We start from the raw sequence: 10,348 nt of genomic DNA, 5'->3' as shown, positions 1-10,348 counted from the left end.
TAACGGCACTGTTCACCTCTATCGACAAAACTCTAGCCAGAGAAACAATAGCCAACCTGCTGGACGAACAGAACAGACAACAAGACGGGGAACCTATCAACAAAGACTGCATACTCAAACTACTGGACCTGTGCCTCACAACACACTTCATATTCAACAACCAAATATATGAACAAATCAACGGCACACCCATTGGCTCACCCATCTCTGAGCACTGTCCACAGTTCCAGCAGATGAGTTGGAATTTTAATCACTTAGACTCCATCAAAGTATTAAACAAAACTCACTTGCACACACTCTGTCAGAAGTAAGCTTGGCTAGGTCTTGCAAGCAATGCATGATTAGATGTTCTTGGAATTGTAGCAATGGTTGGAAGCTGTATCTGTACGATGTGTTTAAAAAATGTTTGAATCTGTGTTCTAATTTTTTTTCCTTTTGTTTACCTTAAACTTAAAGCAATGTCTGCAGGATTGGGTGCTTATGCTTTAGGAAAAGATCTCTTCAGTAAAACAATTGTTTTTATAAATGATCTGTCCAAGCAGGTTCCTCTTCGGAATCTGACTTAGTCTTAAAGGTCTATAGCATAGAAAGAGGCCCTTTGGCCATCAAATCCCATTTTCAGTACTTGTCCAGAATATTTTGCTTGTATGGTAGTAACATCAACTGAGGATTTTCCCTGCATATGAATTTCAATCACAAGATGATAAATTCTGTACATAGAACATAGAAAAACATAGCACACAATGATGTTGTGCTGAGGATTATTCCTAATCTACAATAAAATAACCTAACATGCATGTCCAGCAGTCCCTTAAATGTCCCTAATGACTCTACTTCCACCACCACCGCTGGCAGCGCATTCCATGCATTCACAACTCTCTGCGTAAAGAGCCTACCTCTGACGCCTCCTCTATACCTTCCTGCTAATATTTTAAAACTATGACCCCTCGTGCCAGTCAATCCTGCCCTGGGGAAAAGTCTCTGGCGATTGACTCTATCCATGCCTCTCATTACCTTGTATACCTCGATCAGGTCACCTCTCTTCCTCCTTCTCTCCAGTGAGAAAAGTCAGAGCTTAGTCAACCTCTGGTCATAAGACAAGCCCTTCAGTCCAGGCAGCATCCTGGTAAACCTTCTTTGCACCTTCTAATTGGAACAGGCAAGCTTAGCCTTTTACTGGGTATAGATGGCAGGAGGAGTTGGCTGGGAGGTGGGATGCCAGTGTAGTAGAGTGTTTGTTCATCTTGGGTTCACTTCTGGAATCCTCCGATCAGAGATTTACTGTTCTGGACTCCGATTGGACCTTGAAGTACTACTGTGTTGTGGAGTGCAGCCGAAATACAAACCTGTCTTATTTGTTTGTACAATTTCTACTCCAAGTAGATAGATGGTAATCGTCATCTCAATGGAATGTATATGTATGTTTTCCCTCTCTTGTGACATAATTTGCAAAACTTTGTCTGAAAATACTTAAATTGCATCAATGTGTTTTAATTTTTATAATGCACAGTAATGTTTGCATTTTTTTTAAACCAAAGGCATTTGTAAAATTACAGACAAAAAAGCTACATTTCAGTAAAATTATTGGACTGTCATGCCATAAAGCAACTATTCCAGTAGGCAAATGTATCCATTGTTCTATTGGCCTACAGGAGAACAGAGGTCCTGAGGAGTGAGCTAATTTTTAAAATTTTATTTAGTGTAGTCAAATGTACTTCAGTACAGTGAAAAGCTTTGTTTTGCAAGCAGTACAGGCAGATCATAGCCAGCAAGGCCATACAGATCAAAGGCATGCAAGGTTACAGCTGCACAGAAGGAGCACAAACCAAGATTAGCATTATTTGAAGTTAGAGGTCCATTCAGAAGTCTAATAATGACCAGGAAGAAGCTGCTCTTGAACTTGTTGGTGCATGTGTTCAAGCTTCTGTACCTTCTGCTGACGGAGGCTGTCGGAGAGCATTGTCGCGATGGAAAGGGTCTTTAATGATCTTGGCAGCCTTTTCACAGCAACAAGAAGTGTAAATAGATGAAATTTTAAAAATAAATCCAATCTATTGAGCAAATTCGAAGTGATACAAGGCCTCTTTTATGTCCACAAAGTTCAGATCATGTGAACTTGATGAACCAGTTCAGTGAGTTTGAGATGGTGCTGGTGGGAAGTTAAAATCCTGGCACCTAGACCCAGAGTCTAATATCAGTCATTCAATTGAATGAATTCTAACAATAGGTGTAGCTGCTACAGTTTGTCAGGGAAAGGAAGGGGGAATGGAATGTACATAAATTGCCTTGGGAGTGAATTCAGGGAACTGGTGCAACCAGGTAATGCTAATTATTGCAGTAAAAAGCACTTGGCCAGAACTGTCGTGGAGAAATTGATGTAGAATGGCAGTGCAGATGTAAAATTACTTCATTTAAAATGTTCACATCCTATTTCAGCATCCAGCATATTTTGAAACCAATACCAATTTTGTTATGCTAGAAAGTCTGGGGGAAAAAAATGTTTATAAACCATTTATTTATGTCCACATCAAAAATATCAGTAGAAAAATCAATACAATTATGTCTTTGTACAGACTCCTTTTATTCAACTTTAAATAATTGACTAATAGAAAAGGGGCATCTTGCGAAGGCAAGTTTATAACTGATTTAAAATACCTAATTTTATTTTTGCCTTTTCTAGTACGTGCGTGGCTCTGATCCTGTGCTAAAGCTTTTGGACGACAAAGGGAACGTTGCAGAAGAGCTGAGCATTCTCAAATGGAACACCGATAGTGTGGAAGAATTTCTCGGTGAAAAGTTAGAACGCTTATAAGTTACATAATTTGATTGTTCTTGCAGTTTGCTAAGTTATCATTCATATACAGGACTGTGCTAATATCTGGAAACCACCTGTGTCATGCCAGTGAAATTGATAACACAAATTGAGAAGTATAGATCATGTTACACTTTGGAATGAATCAAGCTGTTATTTGAAATTATCTGGAATTTGGTCCATTTAGTCACACTATCACAAATTTTATATTTGAAAGTATTGTTTTTCTTTGAAACAGATGTTCTGTATAATTTCACTTCAAGTCTATTCTAAAATTTTCTATTGAATGTGGATGGTTATTGTTGGCTGTAATTAGATGGTGCCTGCTATTTACTGCAGTGGATCTGATGCAATAAGTATTTGCTCTTTTGTGAAGGCTGCACAGGAAACCTTTTTAAAGGTATGTATAGCCTGATGTCTTGTGCATTTACTGATGTTTCTGCTCTGCTGTAATACAAGTGGGTTGGAAAGATGACCTTGTTACATTTGGAATAATAAAAAGTTATTTCTGAAGCATTGCTTTAATTTTATTAATGGAATCAGTGACTATCGGTGTTAAACTACCAATGCCAGTTTTTTTTTTTCTGCCCATTACAGTGCTGTATAGACTTAAGTGAAATACCTACAAAACTATTGTGTACTGAACTCAAGATTCCTACATGTGCTTTATTTATAGACCAAAATTCATATGATTTTGCAGCATTGTTTGAAAACCTGCTAATAGGGGAGGGAGTATCTTAGTGGTATTTTCACTAGACTATTAATTCAGAAACTCAGCTAATGACTGAACAAGAGTTCAAATCCTACCATGCCAGTTTAAAAACAAAATATGAAATTAAGAATGATTCATGGTTTATCAGTAGATTCTTAACTGTCAGGGGAATAAAACCCATCTGGTTCATTAATGTCCTTCAGGTGGTTGGCTCAAAGGTCCAGCAAGCCACTATGACGTCTCAACAGACCATTTGGCATTGACCAAGGCACTAGAATGCCTCTGATGATCCTACAAAGTCTTCCTTACTAACAGCTGGAGACTAGTGCCAAAATTAGGAGAGTTTTCTCAGACTAGTCAAACAATAACCTGACACTATCTGTCCTGTTGTGAATGTAAGTCCCAGGCATGACTATCATCATCCTGTATATGTCCTGTTCCAACAGTAGGATAGACCTAGCACAGCACTCTGGGAGGAGTTGTCCTCCACATTGACTCTGGACCCCAAAACTTCAGGTTGAATATAGGTGGGGGACCTCCTATTGAATCAGTACCCCTCCATGTTGAACAACACTTGGAGGAAGCACTGAGGGAGTCAAGGGGACAAGATATACTCTGGGTGGGGATTTCAATATCCACCACCAAGAGTAGTTCAGCAGCACTACCAACTGAGCTGGTCAAGTCTTCAAGAAGATACTGCAAACCCATATTAGCAGCTATGTGGTGAGGGAACCAACAAGAGGGTAGGAAACCTACTTGACCTCATTCTTAGCAATCCACTGGCTGTAGATACATTGGTCTGTGATTAGATTGGTAAGAGTGACCACCAGACAGTCCTTGTGGAGACTTAAGTCTTGCCTTCACATTGAGAATACCCTCCATTGTTTTATGTGGCACTATCACTGTGCTAAATGGGACAGACTTTGAATAGATCTAACAACTCAAACCTAGGCATCTATGAGGCATTGTGGTCTTCAAGTCCAGCACAATTTGTAATCTATTAGCCTGGCATATCCCAAACTCAACCATTACCATCTAGCCAGGGGATCAACCCTGGTTCAATGGAAAGTGTCGGAGGGAATGCCAGGAGCAGCTCCAGTCAGGCATATCTAAAAATGCATCAACCTGGTGAAACTACCGAACAGGAATATTTGCATACCAAAATGCATAAGCAGCAAGTGAGACAGCGCTAAGTGATTTCTCCAACCAATGAATCCAATCTACTGTCTGCAATCATGAATGGTGGTGGCCAATTAAACAATTCACTCGAGGAGGAGGCTCCACAAATATCCCCATCCTCAATGATGGAAGAGCCCAGCACATAGCGCAAGTGCAAAAGTTAAAGCAGAAGCATTTGCAACAGTCATCAGTCAGAATTGCCAAGTTGATGATTGAACTCAGACTTTTCTAGTGGTCCCGTAAATCTCAGGTACCAGTCTTCAGCTGATTTAATTCACTCAATGTGATATTAAGAAATTGTTGGAAACATTGGGTATTGCTAAGCTATGGGACCTGAGAATATTTCAACATCAGTATTGAAGATTTCTGCTCCACAAATTGCTGCTCCCCAGCCAAGCTGTTTCTGTACAGTTAGAACATTAGACTCGACATGACAATGTGGAAAATTGCTCAGGTATGACCTATACACAAAATGCAGCAAGACAAATCCAACGTTGCCAATTACTGCCCCCTCAGTCTACTCAATCATCTGTAAAGTGATGGAAGGTGTCATTGAAAGTGCTATCAAACAGCACTTGCTCAACCTGCTCACTGACACCCAGTTTGGCTTCCACTCGGGCTATTCAGCTCCTGATCTCATTGAACAGATACTGTAATCATGGACATTCTAGAGTTAAGATTAAAGTGATAGCCCTCGACAGTAAGACCAAATTCAACTGAATGTGGCATCAAGGAGCCCGAGCAAAACTGGAATCCATTGATATCAGGAGTCAAATGGTTGTTTGTTAGAGGTCAGTAATCTCAAAACCAGAACATTTGTGCAGGAGTTCCTGAGGATATTGGCCTATGCACAACTTTCTTCAGCTGCTTCAACAATGACATTTCATCCATTATAAAGCTACACGTGGGCATGTTTTCAGATTGTACCATTTTGTGGCAGCTCCGATATTAAAGTCATCCATGTTCAAATGCAACGAGATCCAAGTTTGGCTGACAAGTGGAACATACATTTGCACCAGCCAATGACCAATAAGAGACAATCTAACCACTGCCCCATGACATTAAATGATGTTACCATCATTGACTCCCCCCAGTATCAATATCCTTGGGTGTTACCATTCAGCAGAAACTCAATTGGACTCACTGTATGAATACTGGCTACAAGAGCAGGTCAGAGGCTAGGAATACTGTGGTGAGTAATTCACCACTTGACTTCCAAAGCCTGTCTATCATCTACAAGGTACAAGTCAGGACAGTAATGGAATACTCCCCACTTGCCTGGATGAGTAGAGGTTCAACAACATTCAAGCTTGATACCATCTTGGATATAAAGCTTCCTGCTTGCTTGGTACTATATCCACAAGTATCCACTCCCTCCAGCACCAATGCTCAGTAGCAACAGTGTGTACTATCTACAAGATGCACTGCAGAAATTCACCAAAGGTACTAAGACAGCATCTCCCAAACTCACGACCACTTCTGACTAGAAGGACAAGGGCAGTGGATGTAAGGGAACACCACCCTCTGCAAATTCCTCTCCTAGCCACTCGCCATCCTGATTTGGAAATATATCGCCATTCCTTCAGTGTCACTGCGTCAAAATCCTGGAATTTTCTCCCTTTGTGCATTGTTGGTCAACCTACAGTATATAGAAGGCAACTTGCCAACACTTTCCCAAGGCCAACAGCCAATAAATGCTGGCCAGCCAGTGACTCCCACAGGTGAATTAAAAACGACCTGGAATTCTGAAATGTTAGTGTCAAACATTACGCATGCATATTGATTTTTTTTTATAAAACAATTTGCTGACCAAGCTATCGGTAATATCTGATCAGTGTTTGGGGTGGTAAGACTGAAACTCAGCAGTAATAAAATCGCTGAAAAAGAATCTTATTGACATTGATTCTATATAGTCCAATCTGTTATAGTGCATAGACGTAGCAGAATTCTCTAATTGCTTGTTTGTAATGTGTAGTTTGGAAAATATAACTACAGTCTACACTGGGTAGCATGGTGGCTCTGTGGTTAGCACTGCAGCCTCACAGCACCAGGGTCCCAGATTCAATTCCAGCCTCAGGTGACTGTGTAGAGTTTGCACGTTCTCCCCATGTCTGCGTGGGTTTCCTCCCACAGTCCAAAGATGTGCAGGTCAGGTGAATTGCTAAATTGCCCATAGTGTTAGATGCATTAGTCAGAGGAAAATGGGTCTGGCTGGGTTACTCTCCGGAGGGCCGGTGTGTAGGGAATCTAATCTCATTTGTGGACTTCCCTTAATTGTAACTGGTTTAGCTATTCTTTGATTTCTGCATTTATTCTTGCTCATTGCAAATTCTCTCTTCTACCATCATTTTAATCTGTTATACTTTATTGGGCGAAATACTTTTAATCATGGCTGTCTCAATCATTTTGTCACCTCTCCTCCTACTTGCATTCTGCTCCCCTTGCTGTTCTCTTCCCTGCCACCTCACCCCACTGTCCTTTGGCCATTGTTTGATTATTGAGGATCTAGAGTTTGAATGGGCTTCTTAAACGTGCAACATCAAGTGATGAACCCACAGTGGAAGTATCCTGATTTCTAATTTGTCAGGGAGTAATTTCTTGCTGTACCACTGCTTATTTGCGTGTCACAAAGAATTTTGCTTTTTCCTTCAACAGTCTGGGATTTAAACTGATACACATAGCTCCCTAGATTTCTTTTGCATTTAGGATGATGCAATTTGTCCTTCGAATAACTTCTAATTCAGTCACATGGTTTCTCAGTGATAGCTTGCAAATAGTGACTTGAGCTAATGAATCACATGGTCGTGGTCAGCCTGGAATGGATTATTCCTGTTCTTTAGTTCAGATGGACGAAGTATTCCTTGCCCCATGGATGGATGTTTGCTAATGGAATTGTTAGAAACAGGAGAGAATGACTGTTGTTGGACCACAATTCTAGTGTTTTTACACTTTTCACAATTCCTGCCTGTCCTCCTGAAGAAATTGACTCATGCAGTGAGCCATATTTTGGCACTGATCCATATCTTACTCAAATGCCATGGTGGTGAACTGATAATGTCATTGGACTAGTAATCCAGAGATCCAGGTTAATGCGCTGTATAGATGGATTCAAATTCCACCATAGAGGAGGCAGTGGCATAATGGTGATATCACTGAGACTAAGAATCCCACATCCCACATTAATGTTTTTGTGTTTGAATCCCACCATGGCCATTGGTAAAATTTGAATTCAGTAAAAATGTGGAATTTAAAAACAGTTAGTCTAATGGTGACCATAAACCACTATTGATTGTTGTTAAAAAGAAATTCATTCTGTATTATCTTTCAGAGATGGAAATCTGCCATCCTTACCTGGTCTATGTCCAATCATGGAATCCCTACTTTGCCTGCACTGACCCTCCTATCCTTACCCTGTATTTTCCCCATAGCTAATCCACCTAGTCTGCACAACTCTAGACACTGAGGCAATTTAGCATGGCCAATCCATCTAACCTGCAAATTCTTGGACTGTGGGAGGAACCCATACAGATGTGATGAGAACATACAAACTCCACACAGGCAGCTTGCCAAGACTGGAATTGAACCCAGGTCCCTGGCATTGTAAGGTAGTAGTGCTAACCACTGAACCACCATATACTCAACTCTTAACTGGCAATTAGAGATGGACAATGAATGCTAGCCTAGCCAGTTATCCTGTGATTATTTTTTTAAAATGTCAATTAGTAGCAATTCAATTATTCTCTGTGGTGGTGATCCTAACTCCACTCAGTTGCAAAATTTCATCTAGTTCACTCATGTCCTTTTAGGAAGGAAATTTGGTATTCTCACCTGATCTGTCCGATACGTCACTCCAGACCCACAGCAATGTCGTTGACTCTGAACTGTCTTCTGAAATGGTCCAACAAAAATTTCAGTTCAAGTGCGATTAGTTGTGGGCCTTAATGGACTTTATCAACCAGCACTGAACTGTGATATAGACCGTCACTCTTTCTCACCAGTTCCCATGTTTGTGGAAATTGAGGTGAAATTGTTTCCAAGATTATCTCAATGGTAAGAGAGTTACAGCAATAATATTACAACTTGAAATCCTGATTAATGATGCTCATGATTGCAAAACTGTAGTTTCAACCAGGCTGTGACTACTTGTGAAATGGGCTCACAGTATAATTTTGCCAACAACAGTTTTATTTCAAGGGAGAAATTCATGAAAACACAAAACTTTAGAATACTAATCAGTCCGCTTCCAATTCAGGCTATTGTCTTTCAGGGAGGATAGGAAACTGCATCTGGAATGCTGTGCACAGTTTTGATCTCCAGTTGCAGTTCTTGCAATGAAATATTAATATCATTTGCTACAGGGCAATCTTTTAAGTGTTTCTTTTTAAAGGATATCTACTTGCTGAAATCACAAATTATTGATTAGAACGTTCAGAAGGACAAAAACTCTCATTTGAAAAACAGGTGGAGGAAAAGGTCATTTAAGGCAGAGGTCTGGACTAACAATGCAATCAAAGATTGTTAGGCATGGGGAGACAAGTAGAGTTGTGGTCACAATTAGATCAGCCATGACTGCATTGAATGGCAGAGCATGCTCATGGGCATGAATGACCTACTCCTGCTCCTAATTTATAAGTTAATGTCAATTACTGCAAACCACCTCACATGACAACTACAGTTTGAGTGTGAGAGATTGCAGTCAGTTATTTAATCATGACACTTCAAAATATATTCAAAGACTTTGTTTTCACCACCTTCTCAGGATGAAAGTAACAAATATTTATGACCCTCTATGGGAAACACATTTTCTTCATCTTAAATGGGTGAAACAGTGACTCCTGTTTCAGATCTTGATGATTCAATCAAGTCACACCAAAGTTCCAGTGGCTACATATCGAACTTAACAACCTTACATGGAATTTGTCTAGTAAACCTCCTTTGAACTACTTCCAGTGTGTTTATATCCTTCCTTAAATAAGGAGATCAATACTGTGTATAGTAGTCCAGATGTAATCTGATCAATGTCCTTTGTAACTGAAGCGTAATCTCCAACTTTTGCATTCAATTCCTTTAACAATAAACAATTACATTTTATTAGCTTTTCTAATTACTTATTATATCTACAAATGAACTTTTTGTGAATCATGCGGTATGGCACCCAGATCCCGCTTCATTTCTCATGTCATCAACAATCATATTTTTGGTTTTTCATCCAAATCATTTAGATAAACTATAAAAAAGAACTTGAGGACCCAGCACTGATCCCTGTGATACACCTTTCATTACATTTTGCTAACCAGAAAATGAGCTATATAATATTTCCTTTTGGATAGACAATCTTTCAACCATGTTGACATGTTACCCCCTAAGCCATGAGCTTTTAATTTCCACAATAACCTTTGATGTGGCATTTTAACAAATGCCTTCTGGAACTCCAAATATAGTACATTGATGAATCCCCCTTTATTCATAGCACATGGGGAGACACTGAATGAATACTTTTCGTCAGTATTCACTCAGGAACAGGACATTGTTGCCGATGTGAATATTGAGTCACAATTAATTAGAATGGACGGCTTTGAGGTATGTAGGGAAAAGGTGTTGGAAATCTGGAAAGGGTGAAAATAGACAAGTCCCCTGGGCCTGAT

The 10,348-nt window shown here is 39.9% G+C and overlaps 1 protein-coding gene across 1 annotated transcript in view; it reads left to right on the top strand.

The window, feature by feature from the left end:
* selenof (selenoprotein F) overlaps positions 1–3,325 on the top strand; it is a 42,191-nt gene extending 38,866 nt beyond the window's left edge. Inside the window, exon 5 of the mRNA XM_043698718.1 lies at positions 2,681–3,325. Within this exon, the coding sequence (XP_043554653.1) occupies positions 2,681–2,812 (132 nt within the window). The 3' untranslated portion in view covers positions 2,813–3,325. The remainder of the gene's footprint in view (positions 1–2,680) is intronic.
* The last annotated feature ends 7,023 nt before the right edge of the window (positions 3,326–10,348 follow it).

Source organism: Chiloscyllium plagiosum, chromosome 11, assembly GCF_004010195.1.
Source record: "Chiloscyllium plagiosum isolate BGI_BamShark_2017 chromosome 11, ASM401019v2, whole genome shotgun sequence".
Taxonomy (NCBI): domain Eukaryota; kingdom Metazoa; phylum Chordata; class Chondrichthyes; order Orectolobiformes; family Hemiscylliidae; genus Chiloscyllium; species Chiloscyllium plagiosum.
This window is presented reverse-complemented; position numbering and strand designations above follow the sequence as displayed.